General features: G+C 48.3%; 1 protein-coding gene across 19 annotated transcripts in view; it reads right to left on the bottom strand.

Moving 5' to 3' along the window:
• The window catches only part of P4HA2 (prolyl 4-hydroxylase subunit alpha 2), a 39,010-nt gene extending 17,796 nt beyond the window's left edge, over nucleotides 1-21,214 (bottom strand). For 3 of the 19 annotated variants that reach the window (XR_011646526.1, XM_071209851.1, XM_071209886.1), the window contains exons 1-7: nucleotides 21,126-21,199; nucleotides 20,449-20,576; nucleotides 9,966-10,054; nucleotides 8,203-8,299; nucleotides 7,406-7,502; nucleotides 6,916-7,067; nucleotides 3,361-3,498 (exon numbers count right to left, since the gene is read on the bottom strand). Coding sequence is in view for 17 of the 19 variants with exons in the window: in XM_071209851.1 (XP_071065952.1) it covers nucleotides 3,361-3,498; nucleotides 6,916-7,067; nucleotides 7,406-7,502; nucleotides 8,203-8,281 (466 nt within the window). In the remaining 2 variants the exon portion in view is untranslated. Of the gene's footprint in view, nucleotides 1-3,360; nucleotides 3,499-6,915; nucleotides 7,068-7,405; nucleotides 7,503-8,202; nucleotides 8,300-9,752; nucleotides 9,823-9,965; nucleotides 10,055-18,037; nucleotides 18,191-20,448; nucleotides 20,577-20,906; nucleotides 21,019-21,125 lie in introns of those variants that run through there. The other 16 variants (XM_058278309.2, XM_058278318.2, XR_011646527.1 and 13 more) reach the window with 14 other exon arrangements.
• Nucleotides 21,215-23,783: the final 2,569 nt, after the last annotated feature.

Raw genomic sequence — 23,783 nt, forward strand, 5'->3', positions numbered from 1 at the left:
ATATTCAGTCTCCTAACCTTAACCCCCCCTTTGCCCAAGTGGAAAAGGACTTTTGTTATGATGGAGTCCAGGGAGCCTACAAGAAGTGTGTTCCAGAGAATAAGGTCCTGTGTGCCAGGTGGGAGAAGATGTCTGATGAACAGCTGGCTATATAAGCCTAGAAGGGAGAAAACTGGTCTTAATTGAATATGAAAAACAACTTAGATGGTAGCTAAAACCAAGGATGAGGACAATCACTTTGAGGAAGAGTATGGGGAAGGAGTGGGGAAAGTGGTTGAAGCTAGAGCTCCAGGAAGCACCTAAACATTAAAAACAGAATGAATGATGCTGAGAAGAAACTAAGAGGTAAAAGAAATAGAGTGGGAACAGGGCAACAGAAGCCAAGAGAGGCTAAGAATGCAGTGTCAGTTGTGGCCATTAGATGGCAGAGACCTTGGTGAGTATCGATTCAGCAGGGCCTGTGGCCATGAGTCAGCTGCAGTGGGCTCAGCACTGGAAAGTGACAGTTAAGAGAGTTTCAAGCCAAACAGATGATGATGATTTGTAGTCTTAGCCTTTGGGAGATGCAGGCTTGGGGTGGGGGAAAGAAGGGATAACGATCAATGAGAAAGCAGATCCCATGGAAAGTAAGAAGGAGCTGTAACCCTCCCTGGAAATCAAAGGAATCCCCCCACAATGCCATTAAAAGCAAACTGGGCATGGCTGGCATGAAAGACTTCCCGCAGAGTGGATTCTTTTTGATTGCTGCCCAAGAAGGGCCTCTGTCCAGAATGAAAACCCTGCTGCAAGGGGCTGACACTTCAGAGACCAGGATCTATTTGCCCTGTTGGGTCAGAAACAAACAATGTGGGAGAGAAAGTTGGGAAGAGTAAACACAAGATGGAGTTAGTGGACAAGCCATGGCTTAGGGAGTTCCTTAGGCTGTCTCCACTCTCCTCGGGTATCCACAGATCTCCTCTGACTCTGTAGGCCCGAAAACCTACACTGAGGGAGGCAGTGTGACACAGTTGAGTAAGCCAGGGCTCTGAAACTGGACAAAGCTCGGTCTGTATGTACCTCACTATGGCACTCTCCCCTATGTAACCATGGAAAAGTTGCCTAGCCTCTCTGATTCTTAGTTCCCCTATCTCTAAATTGAGATACCATCAATTTTAGAGGGTTTGTGCCAAGGCATCAGTAAGGTGGCACATGGAGATGTCTCCGTGACCCACAGGATGCTAATGACCAGTTGCTATTATTATTATTAATATCCCCTCAGATGCAAGAATATCAAGACTGGTTCCCACAGCCTCACAATCGTCCCCAGAATCTTAAATGAATATTTATTCCCTGAAGTGCGCTCTGGAAAGTGACAGCTGAACTGAGTACTAAAGGGCAATAAGACACGAAGTAGTCCAGCTGATTTGGGTTAAGGCAGAGAGAGTGGGATGAACAAAGGCACCAAGTGATGGGAAGCTTGGTGCAATGGAGCGCAGTCGTGCAGGACCTCAGAGACCATACCTAAGAGTGTGGGTTTAGTCCTAAGATTTAAGCACTGTGATTGGGAAATTGCATGAACAGATGTTCACTTAAAGCCGTGCTGTCTGTGGTCTAGAAACCACATGGAGGATGGTTTTACAGAGTGAGTTGGATGTATGAGACAAGAAAATGATAATTCAATAATCCAGTTGAGAGAGAAGCAGCCATGTGGTTAAAAAGTTCAAGGGACAAGTAAAGAAGATATTAAGGAGGGAGAATCCATAGGCCTTGAGATTCTGGCTTGGGCAGCCAGATGCTTTCAACTGAGCTAAGGGTGAGGGAGGAGGAAAGACAGTTCAAAGGGGAATGAAGAATTCATTTCAGGCATGTGAAGTTTGAACATCCAAGTAAAGAGAGATTTGCCTACGCATATGGGAAGCTCAGGAGATAAGCCTTGGCAGGAAACACAAACAGTGTCATCCATTTTTAGGCAATACCTCAAAGATGGGAATGGCAGGGCTCCTCCGCGGAAGGCGGTTAGGGAGAGCACAGGGAAGGGCAGAGTCCTGGGGAGTAATTCCCTCCCACCTCTCTCCCTGCTCCAGGGCGCTCATGGGCTGTTCACTGAAAGCAAAAAGGTCAGTGCCTGGGTATGGCCCCCTCTTCCCATCAATCCTTCTCACAGGTGCAGGGTGAACAGATCTTGCCGGTGCCCTGAGCTGCCTTCTCTCTCTGGCCTCTGTTGGGGTCTGAGACTTGGGCCACATGGCCTGGCTTGGTCTAAGATCTGACCAAGGAAGGAATAGGGAGAGGTCAGCATCCCTTATGGTATGTTCACCAGACCCCACAGTACCGGGGCTCCAATCTGTGACCATCAATCCCAGAACGCCCTTTCCCACGCACCATGATTCCGTCTGCTTGGGCCTTCTCCAAGGTCCCCAGGAGTGAGATGGCATTTAAGGTCTAGTGGGTTCTACCTGAATCCCTGAACTTATTGGCCTCATGTAGCCCCTAAACCCCATATATCTTCTTATAAGTACTAATACTGGAGCAATCAGTGGAAGGAGGGACTGAAAAGAGAGAGAGAGAGAGCAAAAGGTCAAAGGAGAAACAGCAGAGTGTCACGATCCAGAAGAAGGAGGGGAGAATAGCAGGACATCAGTGTGTCAAACGCTGCTGAAAAGTTAAAGAACATGCTACTTGAAACCTGTCCACTGGCTTTAGCAGCCAGGTGGCCACTGGTGACCTTACAAGGGCAGGATCAGTGGACAGTGGGGAAAGAAATCAGATGTTGTAGGCTGAATAGTACATGCAATCCAAGGGGGTGGAATGTGGGTAGATAACACTATCCAGAAGCTTGGCCAGGAGGAGAGAAGATATAGGGTGACAGCAGAGATTGTAGGAGCCTTGGATCCTGAGGGTGTGTGCAAGACAAATGAGAATGGAGCTGGTGTGTGAGCTCAGGGGAAAGCCCAGAGAGGCAGAGACAGAAGGGAGAGGTGCAGAGAATGTAACCGAGGGCGCAAAGGACAAGGGGCAGTGAGTCCAAGGATCAGCCTTGGGCAAGAAAAAAAAGGAGGGTGGGAAATGGAGGCAGGGCTGGATGCAGATCTGTGTGGTGCCCTGGGGGTAGAGGCTGAGGAGTTCCCCACCAGCAGTCCGGTTTTCTCTGAGAAGCAGGAGAAGGCCTCTGCTCAGCACATGGAGGGAGGTGGCGAGGTAAGAGCTAGGGGCAGACAGCGTCACAGAAATGGGAGATTGGCACCAAGAGGAGCCCAAGAGAGGATTACCAGCAGAGGTGACAGTGCACCTGAGGGGAGAGACACAAGAGTGTGGTAGCCACACCCTGTCCAGCCACATAAAGACACACAGGGGCAGGCGAAGCCTGGCATGAAGAATTACCTGGAAGCTCCCCTTTGGAAATCGTGTCTGTGTCCAGCCGGTACGTGTCCTGAAGCCTCATCAGGGCCTTGGCAGCTCCTGTTTCATCCTCGTCAGTGGGGAAGAATTGCCGCTGCACTGTGAGGTTGGCAAGAAAGCCTTTCAAACAAGAGAGCAAGAAAAAGAGATTAGCCTTGATCCAGGGGCAGAATTCCACCTGGAACTGCACTAAGGGGTCTCTGGCACTAAGGAGCCTCTGGCTAGTGGAATCTCCCTGTCCCTTCCTTTAAAGGCTGTTTCCTCTTCCACCAAGAAGCCTTTCCTGATGACTTCATCCATGAGAGGCTCTTTTCTTATTCCTCACTGTACCTACTGCCTGTGCTGCTCATTTAGCACTAAACAGAGAAGGCCCTGCACATTGGTTAACATTTGGGGCCAGGAGTCTTGGCTCTATAGCACGTTGTCACGCCCAGCAGAAACAGAAGGGACAAAGGATAGAGAGGGTAACTGAGAGATACACAGGAGAGGATCAAAGAGGACAGTCCGACCACCCAGTAGAAAATGAACCACATGGAAATCCTTGATCAATGATCATTGGGCTGATAGGTAAACATGGACTTCCAGCTCCTATCTCAAGGTGAGGAGTCCAGCAGGCACGAAGAGTCAACCGAGGGAACGCAGCCTGCCAAACTCCTCCATTCCCAGCTTGGGATCCCTGAGAGACCATGCTGGGCCTTGCTCTGCTCTCTAGGGCACTCCCATCACACAGGCCTGCAATGAGCACTCAGTAAGAGACCCCAAGGGTGGTGCTCAAGACCACAGCCAGGAGCCGTGGGCTTCTGACCAAAGAACAGCCCCAGGGAGGCTGTTCTGGGGCTCCATGCCCTAGCTGTAGAGCAAAATCTGCACCTCCTACAATCCCAGAACTCCAGCTGGGAGCCAGTACTTCGATTCTGGCTGTAAGTTGAGAAATGGGAAGGGAATTCACAGACTGTTCCTTCCTCAGCCCCCCACCCCCCAAGGGCAGCAGTACCCTCTGCCACCTACTATTATGACTTCCAGCTCCAACACCCACCTCTAGTCATGCCTGGGAACCCAGGGACCAAGAAGCTGCAACTCTGCCCTCTTCACAGATACAAGGCCACAGGGTCTCTAAGAGTTTAGAATCCAGGAAAAAGAAAACATGTCCAGAAAGAGCCACACTGTCAGTGTGACCCCATATTTCAGAAGCAAGAACTCTGAAAGTCAGAGATGAAAACATCCTATTGCTCTCTGGGCCAGTCCTGTCTCTCTCCAAGTAACTATAAAATTTTCCAAGGAAAACAGATGTTGACAGCAGAGGATGGAGGTGTGGAAAACAAGACTGGTGGGTGGGAGGTCATCCAGTTCAGGCTTAGTCTCTGGTCCTGCAGGCAGAATGGCCTATTCTGAGCTACAGGCCAAGGCTGGGCCGGGAGGTGGGGGAGGGGGTCTGGGAAAGAGAGCCGTGGCTTCTAGAGGCAGTGAGCTCACTGGGCAGGGCGCCAGCCCTGCTGAGCTCGCCAGTACCTCCTCTGAGGCCACCCTGCCCTCAGCCAAGCCCAACCCCTTCTGGCCACATGGGCTGAAATGCCGCAGCCATGGAGACAACTTGTCTGAAGTTAATCAACACTCCTAGTTCAAAGACAAGGGGCAAGGAGTCCAGGGCGCTGGGTTAAGGGCTGGGAAGTCAGGAAGGCCCACTCCACACTTTCTTCTTGCTGAAAGGAAAGTATTAGAGCACAGAAAGTATGACCGCAGTAAAAGTACCAAACACAGCTAAAAGCTTTTCTCAAAGTTCATACTCTGACATATAAATATCACTTCTAGGAATTTATCCTAAGAAAATCAGAGGTAGGCACAAAGATACACACATAAACACACACAAGACTATCAATAATTTGGAAATAATTCTGCATCCAATTACTTGAACAATTTTACAGTACATCAGTATGAGAGATACTGTTGAGTCACTTTAAAATTATGTTGCCAAAGAGCATTTAATGGCATACAGAGAAGCTGGAAAACGTAGGGGGAAAGCAAATGCTTACGTCACCAATCTGCCAGCAGACAAGTTTGTAAAAGACACAAATGGGAATGCATTTAGAGGCGGCCCACACCCTCAAGCCTGCCTTGTCCCCACTACCTGGTACACTTCTAATTTTTGTTCATTCATTTGGTCCCCAGGAAGCTAGCGAGTTTGCATCCCCTGGTATATATGCATGATTCCAGTTTTTAAAAATGAAATCACACAATATTGTGAATGGAATTAACACCACTTAATTATATATTTGAGTATGGTTAAAAGGGGAAATTTTAGGTTGTACATGTTATTAGAATAAAAGTTATTTTTAAATCAGGGACTATACAACACAGTAAACACTAACGTAAACTATGGACTACAGTTAATAGTACTATTACAATATTATTTCATTAATTGTAACAAAAGTACCACTAATGCAAGGTGTTAATATGGGGGAGGGTATATGGAAACTGTATTTCCTGTATGATTTTTAAGTAAGCTTATAACTTCTCTAATAAAAATTATACAATAAAAAGATATTATTGGAACATACGAAAAAAATGTGAAATATAGACGGTAAGCTCAGTATCAATCACTGTTAAGTTTCTTGAACTTGATACCCATACTTAAGGTTCTTGTTCTAAGGCTATGCACATAAGTATTATGCGTTCAAGGAGCATAACGTATACAATCTACTTTCAAACATTTAGAAAATAGGTATTAAATATACAGAGGATGGATGGATGGATGAATACAGCAAATGTGGCAAAATATTAAAATCAGTGGGTCTGGCGATCTGAAGGAGGGGTACGCTGGAGTTCCCTGTGTGGGTTTCATATTAGTTTTGCAACTCTCATGTAAGTTTGAAATTATTTCAAAATAAAAAGCTTAAAAATATAAACACATGTTTAAAAAGACTGAAATTTTAATAGTGCTTATCACTAGGCAACTGGATTAAGAAGAATTGTACTTTCTTACGTGATTTTTTTTTCAATAATCATTCATAAAATACAGGATTTGTGTACACCATCTTACCACCACCTTGCACTGGTATAGAACATCTGTTAATATTGATTATAGCACTTTTTAAAATAATTGTACTATTTTTTAATAGTAGATACCTTTGTTACAATCAATGAAAGATTATTAAAATAGTTGTATCATCCATTATTTATATTAGGTGTATTTTTCCCATATACTACCCTTTTTATGCAATTGTCTTTATATTTCCCATCTTTTCCATAAAAAACATGTATTACTAAAGTATAATTAATAAAATCATCATCACCATAAAAGGGAGAAATAAAAATACTATTAAAAGGCAAGAACTGATACTATTACTACATAGTAAAAAATAAGGACAGCTAATCACCAGATCCTCAGAGAGAAGAGAGCCATGGACTAGATGGTGCCGTATTCATGCACTGTGCAAGCCCATCAATGCCCAGACCCAAGGCAGGTTCACACCCATACACACCCAGGTGTGAGCACACAAGCATGCCTACTCACCCAGGCACCTGCTCACTGCCCCTCACCTGTGGCTGAGTCCTGCAGGACGAGGTCGTGCAGCGCCGGCCAGTCTGTGTTCAGCCGCTTCACCAGTTTGTAGGCATTCACAGGGTGGGCCAGATAGCCCTCAGGGTCAGCAGCTGACTTGCTGGTGAGAGATTCCAATTTGTTGGCCCAACTGTGAAACCAGAAGAAAAAGAAGACTAACATGCCCGCTCACAAAGATGGCAGTTTTCCTGGTGAGATTTTCATCAAGAAGTAATAAAAAGTGAACAAAGAACTCCCCATTGATACTTCTAGCCCCTCAATCTAAACAAAAGCTGGGAACCCCAATGTAAGCATAAACCTCATAAACAGAAAGGAAAAACAGTGGTTCCTCAGCCTGTGCACTACGCTCAGGAATGGCATAAGTAAACCAGGCCAGCCCCACAATGCCCTCTCAAAGGACTTCCTTTCGTGGGAACTTGGATAGGTTCCTGACTCAGAGTGGGTATAGGAACTCAGGACATCAGACACCTCTTGATCTTGGAAAGCTTGGCTTCTTCCACAAGGATGTACTCCTTCAGAGACTGTACCAGGTCTTTCTCTGCATAAATCAGGTCTGTCATGTGTCCTGCAAGGGAGAGAAGCAAGGGCCAGTAAGAAATGGTTGATGGCTGTCCAACCCCCTTCCTTGGGTACAAAACACCAGCACAGATGTTAAGTCCCCTAGGCTGGAAGAGTGTCAGCTCTCTTGATGTTGTAGGGACTTGGAGTAAAACAGGGCTAAGGCCCTCACATGGTCCTAGGCCCCAGCTTCAGGTAAAGTGAAGTGGATGGTCCCAGTGGAATGTGTGGGATAAGTGCACTGGGGACTCCTCAAGGAAGAAGTCTGTCTCATTTTTCCACAGTTAATCAACTGGTTATGTCACTGGAACATGGGCATCCTGAGGGCTTCGTCACATGGAAACAAGCTGTAAGATTTCAGGTGAGCAAGTGAAAAGCACTGGATCCCCAGGCCACAGAGTGTTCTCTGCTCAAAATCACTTTATCATTGAGGAGACAAGTGGTCAAAAAGGCTGGAGAGCCTGGGAGGAGCCTGCACTTCCCAGGAAGGAAGGCCTCATCCAGACAGTTGGCTCCCAGGACATCCAGCTCAGCAGATTCTCAGAAGGGAAAATAGCAATTCTGCAAGTTCCCCAAAACTGGTCAAAACCAGTGGATGAGGTCATATTTGTCTGAATGAGAACACTCAGAATAAGACCTCAGGCAGCACTATCCTCTGGTATTCGACCAAGAATTGCTCAGGTAGGTGATATCCTGTTGGCCCGTACCGATGGAGGTGAAGAACTCAGCCCGCACGCATCCCACGACACCAAACCAGGCCAGAAGCATGGATGCCCGGAGTTTCATGGTCACAGAGGTCACTGTCTGCAAGGCATTCAATAACATTCATTGGATCAATATAGTGAAAAGAACAACTTAGCTTAAAAGACAAATACATATGTGTGCACATACACACAATTCAAGTATGCCAAAATTCCAGCCACTGTAGACTGAGTTGCATCCCCCAAAAAGATATTTTCAAGACCTAACCCCGAGTCTTCATGAATGTGATACTGTATAGAAATAGGATTTTTGAAGATACAATTTATTAAGATGATGCAATCCAATATGACCAGTGCTCTTACAAATGGAGGAAAGTTGGACAGAGAAGACAGAAGAGACCCAGGTGACATAAGCAGGAACCAAATTAAACCACAAGCCATGGATTGCAAGCAAGCCACCACCAAAACCTTATAAGACTTCAGAGGAAAGGTGGCCCTGCTGACACCGATTCAGACTTTTAGCTTCCAGAAATGTGAGACAAGAAATTTCTGTTGTCTTAAGCCACCCAGTTTGTGCACTCTGTTATGGCAGTCCTATAAAACTAAGACACCAGTCTCACACAGAGAAGGGTATTCAGGATTGCCTGTGGAAAAGGCACGGGGTATCGAACAGTGACCTGTACTCAATTCTGGCCCCTGCTCTGGAAGGCTATATACCCTCATGAGAAGCCCCACCCCTCTTGACCCCTGATAACTACCCGCAACCCGAGAATGCTGAATCACAGTGGGGGTACAGTCACCCCTGGCTCTAACAGTCTGTCAATCCATGATTCTGGTTCACCCCTTTCTGATCCACAGACTACTTGTCTGTTTCTGTTTTTTATTCCAACACATGTGCCAGGTGAAGGGGACCCACATGTAGCACACAGCCCCTGCCCACAGGGAGGAGACAGCACATGAAAGACAATGAGGGAAAGAGAATGTGACACAATGTTTTGACACAATGTGGTATATGCTTCAGGCAACCCACCCCAAAGGGAGGCGAAGAGCAAATGGTCAGCCAGAAGAGTAACAAAACTGACCCCAGCCAGCCTGCACCTGTTTACAGGGAGAGCAGTCAGGGGGGTGGGCACAATCCTCAGCAGACACTGTTCTTCCAGTAGTGAAGCTCCTCAGTAGACACTGTCCTCACTGGTGAGTCACCATTCATTCATAAATATTTACTAAAGACCCAAATATCCTGGGCACCAAGCTAGGCACTTGGGATACAAAGATGAATAAACCACCCATGGCCAAAACCTCAGGCTGGTCTGGGCCGGGCTGCTGACTTGGGGAAGAGGCCAGCTGCTGTCTTGTCGGCCTAGAAATAGCCAGACCCACAGAGAGCAGCAGAAACAACCTGGGGCAAGTCCCACTGGCAGTAGCCCTGGATACACAATGGAAGCTCCTGACATTGTCTCCCAGCTCAGCCACAGGGCCTGGAGCATGCCCAGGAGGTGAGCTGGATCTACCTGGAGAGCCCTCCACCCTCCATGTACTGGAGGACCAGCACTCACCTGACGCCCAGCTCCTTCTTCCTGCCTCCCCCTCAGCCAAGCTCCACTGGAGTGCTCAAATGGAGCTTTACTAAGAGAAAACAAGGAAAATAAAGGAAATACAAATGCTTCCCCCAAGAGGGGAAGCCAGCTAGCAGAGATGTAAGCTAAGTCACTTCTGAGCCAACTAACTCCTGTTCATCTTTTTTTTTTCGCCTGCCCACCATTCCTCACCTCACCCCTTCAGGAGAAATCCCAACCTGCTGTTTTTCCAGGTAAGGCTCAGAGAAGTCCAACCACAATCTCCGTCTCCAAGCAGGTGCCTATATCATGAAGAGAAGAGATGAAGTGAATAGCCCCATTCCTTCATGCCCTGTCAAACGTCCACAGAACTGACAGCATGTCGGCCCCTGCCCTAGGGTTTGAGGACGGAGAAATGCATGGGACAAGCTCTCTCAACCCAGAACCTGCTGCATAGTAGGAAGTAGTGGTTTAAAGAGTCTTTTATGGAGTTACGCAGCACAGTACTGCAAATCACTGGAAAGGTAAACGGGCTGGGGGTGGAGCCCAGGTCCTCTCTGTTCTGGCCACAAGTTGGCTCCCAAGGGACTGGTCATACTGCTTTCTCCACCCCAGAACTCCGGAAGGCCTCTCTTCTTGCTTACACAAGCCCCTTTCACTTAAGGCTTGCACCTCAAGAGGTTTGACTAGCTCAGGAGAACACACTCTGTATGTTGTGTAGGGAAGGGACAGCAAGGCCCTGGGCCAGGAAGATATGTGTGTGGCCACTGACAGACCAGCCAGCTGCCCCTCACAGCTGGGGCAGTGGGAGAGCAGGACCAGGCAGGAGACCAGACTAGACAGGGTTGGAACTGGCGGCCCAGGTGTGTTGCCAATTATAACTGCATACTTCTTCAGAGATCAGGTAACAAATTTAGGGGAGAGAGAACCTCTCCATTCCTTTAAATCACCCTGGTGATACTCCATGGTTTATGCTTTACAGCACTCATGAAAAAGCAGCTAGGCTTAATTACATGAATACCAGCTGTCATTTCTCTGGAATGTGCTGTGTGGCTTAGACTAAGTCCATCCATGAATCCCAGCCTGGAGGCAGAGTGCCAACAAATCTGAGATAAGGTTTTGGGAAATGGCTTACGAAGAGCCTGTAAAGTTCTGCTCTGGGAGGGAGCGGTAGGTGATAACTCTGATGGCCAAGAGAGCTGGATATCCTGCAACAGCTCCCAGCCTGCCACATCAACACTGTCACTCCTGACAGCGGTACCCCGAAATCCCACCCCCATTTCTCCTCATCCTGAGCCCCTGAACACAAAAGGCTTTGCACAAAAGGTCCTCTAAGTAAGGCCTGTTTGGGAGGAGGCAGCATCCAAAAGGGACTGTACCCCAAAGTGTGGGAAAGGCCCCCACCCCAACGCATACCTACCTGCTTGTTTGGGAGAGAGTAGATAGGAACATTGTGTCTGCCCAGCACCCTCACAAACTGTCTAGTGCTGCTGCAAGCTCCCCTGGGAACCCCCAGAAATCCATGCAAACTAGGCCTGGAGATAGGCAATGTCAAGCTCCCTTTTCCAAGAAACTAAGTGGCACCAAGCCTGAACAGAAAACCTATACTGAGGTGTAGCTGAGCTGTATCCCCAGAGTTTAGAACAAAGCCTGGCCTGTATCAGGCACTCAGTAAATCACAGATTTGTTCAAGATACTAAAACAGAACAACAGATGGTTATTGAATTACAGTCTTCCATACAAAGGATTGATAAGTAGCTATTAAGAATGAATGATGCCCACATACCAGCGGAAGAAGCAACTAGAAAATGACCTTGAATTAAAGATTCAATGCGGAACAGCAGAATATACCTGTCTACATATAATAACATGACTTCGGGAAGCAGTTTGACCTAATGTAAGGGGGAAATGGAAAGAAGAAATGAAATTATAAGGCTGTGAGTCTCTAAAAAAGAGTCTGGAGGTTGTCAGAAGGAATACCCCTATGTACAACTGAACAGAGTCTAAGAGACAGATAGGGTGGATACAACCCCAGGTATTGGTTCTTTTGAGGGATAAAGAGACCCACGGGTTCTATGGTCATGGCAGAAGGGGTTCACTGCCATGACAGATGGCCCTTCTTTGGAGCTGGTGTTTCTGCGTGATGGAAATGGACTCAGAGGGGATCTCTTTTCACAAGACTTGCATGCTACTTTATTGGAATTGTAGTTGGTGCTGAGTTTAAGATATATGTAGGGGATTTGAATCTCTGGACTGATAATATGACACCCAGGCCCAGAGCCTCAACAGACTTCAGCTCCTACACTTTGACTTATTGGACTTACTCCACTCAGCTAACATGGAGTTGAAGAAGGTCAACCACCACAACATGGAGCCTAGAGTGTCTACAACTAGAAGCGGGAAAAGTGCATCCAGTACCCATGTGGAATCTAAGCCCTCACTTGACATAGGTGTGCAATGGACACAACCAATCCAATGTCCACAGAGAAAATGTGGAATGGGTGTGGGAACAGTAGCCATGGGGGCTGCTGGGTGTGGGGAACGGGAGGAAGAGATGAGATGTGGAGGCGTTTTCGGGACGTGGAGTTGTCCTGGATAGTGCTTCACGGACAATTACGGGACACTGTAGATCCCCCCAGGGCCCACTGGATGGAACGTGAGAGTCTGGGCTATGATGTGGACCATTGACTATGGGGTGCAGTGATGCTCAGAGATGAACTTACCAGGTGCAATGGATGTATCACGATGATGGGAGAGAGTGTTGCTGTGGGGGGAGTGGGGGGCGGGGGTGGTGGGGTTGAATGGGACCTCATATTTTTTTTTAATGTAATTAAAAAATAATAATAATAAATAAATATTTAAAAAAATAAAATAAAATAATAATTAAAAAAAAAAAAAAAAGAATGAATGATGCATGTAGACTGACCAGGAGAGATATTAAGTGAGAAAAGCAGTCTCCCCAAAATAATCTGAAGCAGATAATTAGAGGCAAAGTTTTGGAGGGAGGGACTCCAAGGAAGAGAAAGAGCAGCCCCCAGGGCCCACCATGCATTCACTCTGTCAGGCTATTGGGGTACCTTCTCTGACCAGCAGGTACCAGCCCTGTTACCTAAACTTATCTTATCACAACTCAGGTCATGGAAATAAGGCAGCAAGATGAGGCTGCATCTGGGCACGGCCATAACAAATGAAGTTATACCTGGGCTTTTTGCTCAGAAAGAGTCACCTATGACCTGTTCTTCTCATTTTCTTAAGGAAGGTGGTCAGCTCAGGAGCCAAGATGAATTTGCCAAAAGTTCTGCAGAACAGCTGTGAGGATAGTCACGGGGGAGGCAAGCCTGTCTACTACCTTTCCAAAGAGGCAACAGAAAGGCAGCAGGGTGGGTAGAAAGCATCCGACACCAAGTGCAGATGTATGTGGACCCAAGTCAAATAAGAAATATGCAAGACCCACAGGAGGAAGTTAAAAATGCAGCCGCAGATTATAAGAGAGAGCCTGAAAAAAGATGTAGACAACCAGGAGAAGCTCAAACACCAAAAGATGCTAATTTGCTCTGAAACAATATGAAGGTATATTTTTTTAAAAAAAGGTATAATGCAATTCAAGCAAGAAAAAAAAAAAAAAAGAAGTCTAATGGTTTTCCATTTCTTTTTGTTTCATAACTTAGTGATCTGAAAGTCTTCCAGAAAAATAGTCACAAAAAGCCACAAATAATTTTATAAAAAGACTAATGTAGAGGAACTTATACTACTAGATATTAAAACATACAACAAAAGCTATAGTAATCAAAATGGTGTGTTAATACAACAAGATTAAAGATAGTTCAGTGAAACAACATAAAATAACCAGAACATGGGGTTTATTAAGAATTTAATTTAAGATAAAGGTGGCATTCAAAGCAAAAGAAAAATGAAAGATTATTCAATATTAGTACTGGGACAACTTATTAACTATTTAGAGAAATTTTAAGTTATGTGATTCTTTGCACTATACAATACTATAAATTCTAGCTGGATTAAAGCATTAAATGTGGAAAGAAGAAACCATAAACTAGAAGAAAATCTTGTCCTGTTAGCCATCTCCTGATAGGGAAGTGCACATGGAACAACCAACTAAGAAAATATATTAGTTTACATTAAATTTAAAATCTCTGATACACTATACAGAAAGGCCAGCAATTGGGAAGCAGACTTGGCCCAATGGATAGGGCATTCACCTACCACATGGGAGGTCCGCGGTTCAAACCCCGGGCCTCCTTGACCCGTGTGGAGCTGGCCCACATGCAGTGCTGATGCGCGCAAGGAGTGCCCTGCCACACAGGGGTGTCCCCCGCTAGGGGAGGCTCACGCGCAAGGAGTGCATCCCATAAGGAGAGCCACCCAGTGCGAGAGAAAGTGCAGCCTGCCCAAGAGTGGCACTGCACACACGGAGAGCTGACACAACAAGATGACACAACAAAAAGAAACACAGATTCCTGGTGCTGCTGAAAGGGATAGAAGTGGTCACAGAAGAACACACAGCGAATGGACACAGAAAGCAGACAAATGGGGCGGGGAGGGGAGAGGAAAAAAAAAAAGGCCAGCAATTGAGAAAAATAATCTGTAATTGATATGGAAAAGTGTTCTTTTATTTTTCCTATCTGGTTCGTCATTGTCTTTCTGTTGCATCGCTGTGCTGCACTGGGGGGGGGGGCTGCACAGCTCTGAGTAGGTCTGGGATGCCTTTGATCTTTTTTTTTTTTTAACCAGGAGGTCCAGGGGATCAAAGGGTGTCCTCCTTATGGTAAACAGGAGCTCAATTGCTTAAGCCACAGCCGCTTCCCAAAAGTGTTCTTAATATGTAAAGAACTCATACGGTAAATAAAAAGATAGCCAATTGAAAATTGACATCCATGTGGAATCTAAGCCCCCTCTTGATATAGATGTGGAGTGGACACGACCATTCCAAGGTCCACAGGATGGAGGAATAGAGTATGGATTAGAGTGGACTTACTGATATTCTATTCATGAACTATTGTGGTTAGTAATCGAAGAAAATGTGGCATTGGTGTGGAGAAAGTGGCCATGGTGGCTGCTGGGTGTGGGGAATGGGAGGAAGAGATGAGATGTGGAGGCGTTTTCAGGACTTCGAGTTGGCCTGGATGGTGCTGCAGGGACAATTACCGGACATTGTAGGTCCTCCCATGACCCACTGGATGGAACGTGCGAGAGTGTGGGCTATGATGTGGACCATTGACCATGAGGTGCAGCGATGCTCAGAGATGTACTCACCAAATGCAATGGATGTGTCATGATGATGGAGGAGAATGTTGCTATGGGGGGAGTAGTGGGGTGAGGGGGGTGGGGGGTACATGGGGACCTCATATTTTTTTAATGTAATATTTTTTAAAAATGAATTAAAAATAAATAAATAAATAAATAAAAAAGAAAACTGAGCAAAAGGTATCAACAGACATTTTACAAAAGGAGCAATTTATAAAAGGAATATTCAACTTAGGTAATGATAAATGCAAATAACTATTTTTAAACTATCCTCAAGCAAATATCTAAAACTTAATATTGTTAATGCTATGATAAAAACTTGAAAAAGAGTGAGATTCTGCAGTGTGAACAAAAGCTTTAAAAAACAAACATCTTCTTTGACCCAGTAACGATTCTAAGGAAATAATTAAGGTAATGTAACTTCATGGAAGTAGGGACTGTGTCTGGTCACTGCTGCATCCTCAGAGTGTACAGCAATGCCTGGCCCATATCTGACACCCAAATGCCACTTCATCATGATTTGTTCAAGATGGCAGAATACAGAAGATTTTAAAAACTACATTTCTTCCATACAATAGACTTATATAGCCATTAAGACTGAATGATGCATACATATTAACATGGAGAGATCAAAATATCATTAAGGTGAGAAAAAGCAGTCTCTCAACATGCCCTCTAGGTTTCCATTTTTTTCTAAGGAAAAATTACTGTATATATATGCAAGAAGAGAATCACAATCTAGTTCTCTCTTGGAGACGTAATTTTATTTTTCACCTGTATTTGTATTTCCTAATCTTTCTATAGGAATTCCATAGGAATGTTTAATAATAGTTTATAAAATGCTTACAGTACAAAGGAAACAAGGGAGGCCCTTCTCAAGAGGACTACAAAACGGCCATGGCAGCCTCAGAGCTTGGAGCCCCATGGTGAGGTCCTCAAAGCCTGCCAACACCCCAGCAACAGTGATTCACTCACCAGGCGACAGACACTGTTTCTAAACACAGGGCAATTCCAAGACACACAACCAGAGGCCCCTCTGAGCCTGCTCTTTGGAAAGGACATTTACAACCTGGCCAAATGGCCATGAGAAGATATTTCCAGCTGCAAATGAGCAGTGTCCTTAGCTTTCTCCCCTTACCTCATCAGGCAGGATCCTCTGCCAAGCTCCCAGCTGCAGCCCAAATGCAACAGCTTGAGTTTTAACAATGTATTTAACAGCCTAAGAGACAGAACATGGGTTTACTAAGAATAAACAGGTCTTGCTTGGCACTGAAGAAGAGGCTTCCTGCCTTCTGTGAAAGGGCAAAACGTGCCTGAAGAGGGCTCCCCTAAGTGGCCCTCCTCCCCAGTGATGGTGCCAATTCCGAGAAGGCAGAGTTGGTCTTGGCCAACTTGGCACAACTCATATTAGCCTCCAGGAGGCCCCATGACCAAAAGTTCTGGGAACTTAGGTTAAGATAAGCTTAAGTAGCACATAAACCGCTGCTGCAGGCACCGCAGGGAAGGAGATGGGAAGTACCCATTCACCTTACCTGATGTCATGCCTCAGCCATCACCCTTGACTGAGTCACCTTATCTGCCCCCTTGCAGCCATCCCAGCCCTTGCCTGCACTGGCCTCTCCACATCCTATCTGGTCCCTCTCCCACCTCTGCTCTCCATAGTAGCCAGTGTGAGCTGGCTGAAGCCCTTCGTTTGATCTCTCTCCCCTATATCAGAAACCCTCCAGAGGCTTTCCACTGCCCCTCAGGATAAGGTCCAAACTCCTTAGCCCAAAGGGCCTTTCTGACAAAGAGTGACCTGGCCCTGTCACCCTCCCTCCCTGGTCCCATCTCACAACTCCAGGTTTCATATCTTCAACAACTACTTCATGTGAAAAATAATCTCTGTCACCGACAATCTAGTGGTACCTTGATGTTCATCTGTATCTGTCCTTAAACTTTATCACTACATGAACATTTTGATTTCCACCTCCCTACTTGGGTACCATCAAAACCAGTCTCCTGGTTCAGTAACTGGGTAAAGATGTACAAAAAAAGGCTATTAAAACTGACATGCTCTAATTAAAAAATAATTGGTAAATTAATTAAAAAATAAAGTCACTGCACATACAATTAAAAAAATGATATGCTAAAACCAAGTTGGGTTTCCAGTCACATCTGGACAAAGACTTCACAGACCGGGTAAGATTAATTAAAAGAAGGGACTACAGACAAGGACAAAATCCCTACACTGCTATTAGCAGATGCGTCTTACCCCCAGCTCCCCGCCTAATGGCCTCACCTATCTCCTGGGCCCTTCCCTGCTCTACCTCAGATCCAGTAGAGGAGACTGGGCAGACTCATGCTAGAATCACCAGCCCCTCCCACTGCTTCTGGAGGCCAATGAGATGCAGCACTAGAGGTGTAGGATCTAGTCTCCCCCAGGCTGCTGAAGGGCCCTGGCAGTGCAACCCAGGAGGAAGGATGAGTTAACTCCTCATGAGGCAACTCTGACAATGAAGGACAGGAGACAAGAGCAGGTCAGCAGATAAAACTTCTCCAGGCCTCCCTCTGATAAACTGTGCTAAGGCATGGAACTTCTGTAGAACTTGCACAGAGACATCCTGAATGGCAGAACTACCAGGGTTGTTCAGTGGTACAGCACAAATCTACATTGCTCCCTGTGCTTTGCTACTTCACTTTTCTTTACCCTCACTCTTGCTTCACTGTGACTAAACCTTCCAAATAAAGCATTAAGAACTTAAGCTCTGCCTCAAGCTCTGTTTTTTGGAGTAACCTCGGCTAAGATAACCACATACTTATGTTTCCAAAAATCCTTCATATCTATCATCTAATCCTCACCAAAGCCTTATAAAACTAGATAATCATCTCTATTTCACCAATAACAGATATTGAGACTGAGTGAAGGTTTCCTACACATCTGACATCCTACAGCAAATCAACAGCAGAACCGTGACTCAAACCCAGTAATATGACTCCCAAAACACACTTTCTGGTGGAAAATTGCTGCCGTCTAATCTTACCCAGTAATATTTGCTGCCTTATAACACAAAGATCTTCCAAACAGGGGACCACACTTTTCCCTGGCAGAGCAGGCCTGCCCAGGCCAAGGTCTTGATCCTGGTTCACCGCACAGGTTCACAAAGCAGCTTCATGACATCCCTGGCTGGATACACCTGAGGGAGGACAGCAACACAGACTGAGAAGACAGCAATATGGTGCCCTGAGGTCAAGTGAACAGTCACTCCTACCCCAGACCTGACGGCACTCACAAATGACCAACCAGCCCAGCTCAGGGCAAGCAGCTTTGTACAGTCCGGTCCCAGTCAGACAGACCCAGATTTAAATCCTAACTCCACCACCACTTCCTGTCTTTGAGATCTTAAACAAGTTACAGGCCTCTTTGAGTCTCAGTTTCCCACCTATATAATGAAAATATTAGGACCTAGGAGCTATGGGGATGATAGAATGAGATCAGCTATGTCGGTGGGTAGCCAGGCCAGGACCAGGTACATTTTATGCCAATCTTTAGCACCAAGAGCACCAGGGAATATCAGTGGCCCTGAAGTGGCCGGCTGCCCAGCCCAAGTCAAATAGTCCCGGCTCTAATAGATCACATTTAAGCTACAGAACACTCTCCCTTGCAATCACACCAATTGAACAGAAACTCTCTTCTAGGGCTCCAACAAGTCTACTCCAGACTTTTCATTCCCTTCTGCTCCTTTTGAAAATAAAAACTCTCTTATTCCTTGTCCCCCGAACAAAACCCCGGAGACTGCACAGGTTGATGTCCTATCCTGCCGCACTTCAAAAGTCCAAATTGGTAGATTAGCGCAAACTTTTCAGTTTAACAACCACTCTAGCACTCTCTCTGGGCTTGCACGTGCTTGCATCACAAGCATTTCCTGCCAACCTCCATCTGCTCTTGATGGATCCCAGGACCCAGGGACACACCCAACCAGCTCTCTGCACACTATCAGCCAGCGTGGCCACAAATCCGCCAAGGCCTTCCGCCCAGCCTCATACCCTCTTAAGGATATGGGAGGGCAGAATCAAAAAGTGAGCCTCAGGAAATGAGAAGGCCCCAGAGTCCCTCACCCCACTCATTCCCCAGGGTGGCACCCAAGCAGCCTCTCCCTCTGATGAGCACTCACATGCTAAGCCCCTCCCCCAGCACATGGGCAGCTGCCAGCATGAAACAGCAACCTCAGAGAGATTACAAGTTACCCACGGGCAAGAATAGTGCAGCCATCTCCTCCTCCCTCATTCCCAGCCCCAGGCAGCCTCTAGGCAGAAGCCAGGCACACCAGAGTACTCCGGGAATGAAAAGAGATCAGCCAAGGCCAGGCTAAACCAGCGGCAAAGTAAGCACTCTTCCAGGCACCTCATTTCAGAGCCTGCAATGGGGCAGAATGGCCTATCAGAAGCCGCAGGCAATGCCTTGGTTCAGTCATCACCATGTCTGCCTGCTGGGCTCCCTGAGAGCAACGGTGACCCAGACTGAGAGCATATCTGGGTTGAGGCTCCCAGCCAACTTGCTCCATCCTTGCTACGTGGCTTCCTTGGTTGGGCCACACAGCGGACACACTTGGTCATATAAAAACACAAACGCCCTAGATTCAAAGCCCAAACATCTCCTGAGTAGGGCTCATGCGTGAGCAGAAGCTGGATCCTGAGGCCCAGAAAGCACAATGAGAGACAGCATCCCGTTCACATCAGGGGCACTTTAAGCAAAAGCCAAAGGAAATACCAGTTTGAGAACCAAATCATGGAACCTATCCTAGATGCCACACAGACAGAACAAGAAGCAGCTTGTGAAAACTATAAATTCTACTGTTTATGAAGTGCTATAAATTCTAGGTGAACAGTCTCTCTCTGCAAAGTCTGGGACATTTAAGAATGCCCCGAGCTACAAAGTGATGTCCCCCAAAGCTGGACCTCCTGCAAGCGGGTCCCCAGATGGTCTACATCAAGAAGCATAAACTGAAGGTGTCACTCTACAGCAAATGACGGCAGCCTTGTCTGAGAGAGATTCCAGTGCTCCCCTACACAATCTTAATGGTGTCAGATTAGAACCCTTACTGCCCAGCAAGACCTGAGGCAGGACATGCTCAGAGTCACACATACATGGCACAGTGCCAGGCACTGCCCTCTCACTCCACGTTCTTGAGGGCAGCGTCCATGGGCAGCTCTCTCCTAAAGTGTCCTTCCTTATTCCATGGCTTCCACTAGAGTGCCACAAAGGATGAGGTGCTAGTCCAGGTCTGCTCACACTCACACAGGCTTTTCCTCTGTCCAGGTTATGTTTCTCCAACCTTCCTCTGACCAATTCAGTTCCTCCCTCACCTCCTCCCCCAGGAAGCCCTCTGACCTGAGGCATCCCTCCTTTGCCAAATATCCACAGCCCAGTGTTCCCTCCTAACACAGAACTCACGACACTGCTCTGGCCTGGACCTCCCCTTTCTTCCGATCCGTCTGCCCCACTGGGCTAGCGGCTCCTTGCAGGGTCTGGCGCACAGAAGGGTCCTTTGGTTAACGAATTATAACAGGTCTCTGCAGCTGCTGAGGAAAAAGAAAGCGGGCTTCAACAGAGATGTCTGGAGAGGAAAACCAGCTTTCTGATCCAATCAGCCCGTCTAATGATCACCAAGCTGTGCCCTGACCGGCTAAGATCACCGACTCCTGCCCTTCAAAGTGAGGGACCTTACAACCCTAGGCGGCCCTTCGGGACCAGGCCAACGCTTCCATCGCTTCCATCCCCACCTATCCCCGTCACCAATGACAGCCCTCGGGGCCAGGCCGCCCGTTCCCGGGGGGCCTGACGGAGCAGGACAGCCAAGTTTGCAGCCCCGCCCGGCCGCCAGGGGGACCGGCAGGAAGGGCGCCGCTGACCTCACCACTCAGCTCGCGGAGGGGACGCGGGCGGCGGGACAGGAACCCAGACAAGAGGGCGGGGGGCTACGCCCGGAATGCGCCGCGAACAGCGGCCACGACGCTCCGGGACGGCGGCGGCACGACCCCGGGCCCCCAACTCCCCGCCCACGCGGGCAGACGCGCCGCCCAGCGCCCGCCCCGCGGCGCCGAGGGCTGCGGAACAGGCAGCGCGCTCACCTGGGACGCGCCGCTCCCGGCGTTTCCAGAACCTCCCGCGGCGTCGCCCGGCCCGCTCGGCGCCTCCCGCCTCGGCGGCTCCGCCTCCCGCCGGCCGGACTCCGCCCGCTTGAGCCTCCGCCACGTCCCCACCTCCCGCCCCCCGGCCGGACCGGTTCCTGGCCCCGCGCCACGCGAGCCTCAGTTGGGGGTCGCCAGCGCCGTTCGTGCCTGGGGAGGCGCAGGCAGCCGACCGCGCTCGGGCGGGGAGCGAGCCCCGGGCCAGGCCGGAGCCCGCCGCCCGCGCCCTTCATGCCGCCCGCCGCTCGCCGCACGTACGCCGCGCCCACCTCCCTTGGCCTTGCTCGCCTCCTTGGACTGTGCCCGCCCTCCTCCCTGGCCCCTGGGCGGCAGGAGAAGGAGCTGCGACCCCGGCCCTACACGGGTGCTACTTGGTAGAACTCCTCTGGATCCTGGCGGACTCCTGTGGCCTCAGCACGTGTGCATGTCCTCGGTGGTCCTGCAGACGAGAGCCACTTCTGTGCCACCCCACCAGGTTACTGGGGACTGGGGACCCCGGGGCCAGGAACCAGAGTACCAAGGGGGGGCCGGCCCAGAAGAAGGCCTGAGGATAACCAGAGACCTGGGGTCCTCTCCCCCAGACCAAGACCAAGACTGGGAGGCGCCACCACAGGGCTGAGCTCCCAGAGCTATTCAGATGGTCCCCAACCCTTGGTACAGCGCTCCTCCTGGTGCTGGTGGTGGTGGTGGCATGAGAAGGGAGCCCATCAAAGACTGGAGCAGGGGATGCAACAGCCTGGGAACCAACCCTTGGTCTGCCCAGACCCTTCCTTACAACACTGGCCGGCAGCAGTGGACTGCCCTTTCATCCAGTCCAGTCTGGAAGGAAATGGAGGCAGGGATGCAGCAAACCTTAGCCTGAGCTGGAGGAAGCCCTGGCGGCCAAGCAGGTTCCCACGCCTGTTCTGTGAACCTTCCTCATCATGAATGAGGGGAAATACCATCTGAGAATCTCATCAGGGAGCAGAGCCCATAGCGGGAGGTGCCCAGTCTCGGCACAGGCTGAGTGGATATTCTCTGTGGCACACTGGCCAGGCAGTTGTCCTGGATCTGGGGAAGGCACAAGCACGCCCACAGAAATGTGCACACCACACATAAACTCGGAGGAGCCACTGTTCCCAGCCTGCATCAACCACTGGCTGGAACTCTCCTAAAGCCAAAAAAAAATTCTTGCATCTGCTCTATCCTGTAATGCCACAGGAGCCACCTGCCATCTGCCAGAATCCCCCCATGCCCTCCGTCTTCTTGGGAGCTTGCCCTTTGAATCATCTTTCTTTCTCCTGAATGTTAACTTCCCGCTCCCAACTGGAGCCTTCCCGTTGACCTATAAATATGTTCCAGTCTACTACAGAAAACAAATCCCTCATTCAATCCCACAACTGCCGCTGTGTCTCTCTCCTCAACCACAGCAAAATTCCTTGAAAGATCTGTCCTCCCCTCCCTCCCCCACCCCAGGCCCCTGCAAGTCCTCTTGGGCCCCCTCACAACACCAAATCATGTCCCAGTAAGCTCTCTATAACTCCATCTCTAGAGGCAACAACTGTTCTTCAGTCCTTGTCCTCCAAGGCCCCCAGCATTGTTTGACACCCTTGACCACTGCCTCCCTGGAACACTGGTTCCCCTTGGTTTCTCTCCATTCTCTCTGTCCATCTCTACTCATTCTCCTTCCCTATACCCAGTAGTCATTAAGTATTGGGGTTCTTCAAGGCTCAAGCCTGAGCTCTCTCCTTTCTTCTTTTCTTTCTATAATTTCTCCCTGTCCACAGATGGCTCATGAATTTCTCTCCACCCCACCCTTATTCCTGAGCTCTAGACCCCTGCTTAGTCTACCTCCCCACTTCATTGTCCACAGGCACCTCAATCTCAGCATGTTCAGCACTGGGGCCATGCTTACCCCTCTTCTCTCCACCCCTGCTTTACTAGGGTTTTCCTGCCCTGTGCCTCACTGGAGCATTCATCCATCCATTCATTCATTCATATATTCCTGTCCTCCCACCTTCCCCACACAGAAGATGCCATATCTGACCTCAGCCTCCTCAGTGGCCTTACTTCCTCTGTCCAATCCTCAGCATAAGGCAGCCTCAGATTCCTTGCCAGACCTCCCTCATGCCGTTCATGACTCTAAGCTCTGAATCTCCAGCAGGGCCCACTTAGCTGCAGCCCTTTCTTTGTGGCCACTTTATAGGTGAAATCATCATTTCTCCACACCCCAATCAAACTGCTTCTGTTCCAGTGTTTCCTGCATCACAGGTTATGAAATCACCATCACCTGGTCACTTCCTTTTTCCTTTGCCTTCATCGAAAATCTTACCCAGCAAATCTCGCTCAGTCTGTTCACTTCTACTCCATTCTTGCGGCCACGGCTCAAATTCAGGACACCAACCTCTCTCACCTGGACAATACCTCCTGGCCCATGTATGTGTGTGAGGCAGGTCAGAATAGGGAACCAAGAAAGGTGGGGGGGCAGGGGGAGCAGCAAGCACAACATTTCAGGGGCAACAAAAAGCACTGTAGGCAGCCAGGCCTGAGCTATTGCATACAAAACTCAGAAAAGAAGTGATAACATCTTATTCTGCCACACCACTGACAACAGAACAC

The sequence above is a fragment of the Dasypus novemcinctus genome, chromosome 2, assembly GCF_030445035.2.
Source record: "Dasypus novemcinctus isolate mDasNov1 chromosome 2, mDasNov1.1.hap2, whole genome shotgun sequence".
Taxonomy (NCBI): domain Eukaryota; kingdom Metazoa; phylum Chordata; class Mammalia; order Cingulata; family Dasypodidae; genus Dasypus; species Dasypus novemcinctus.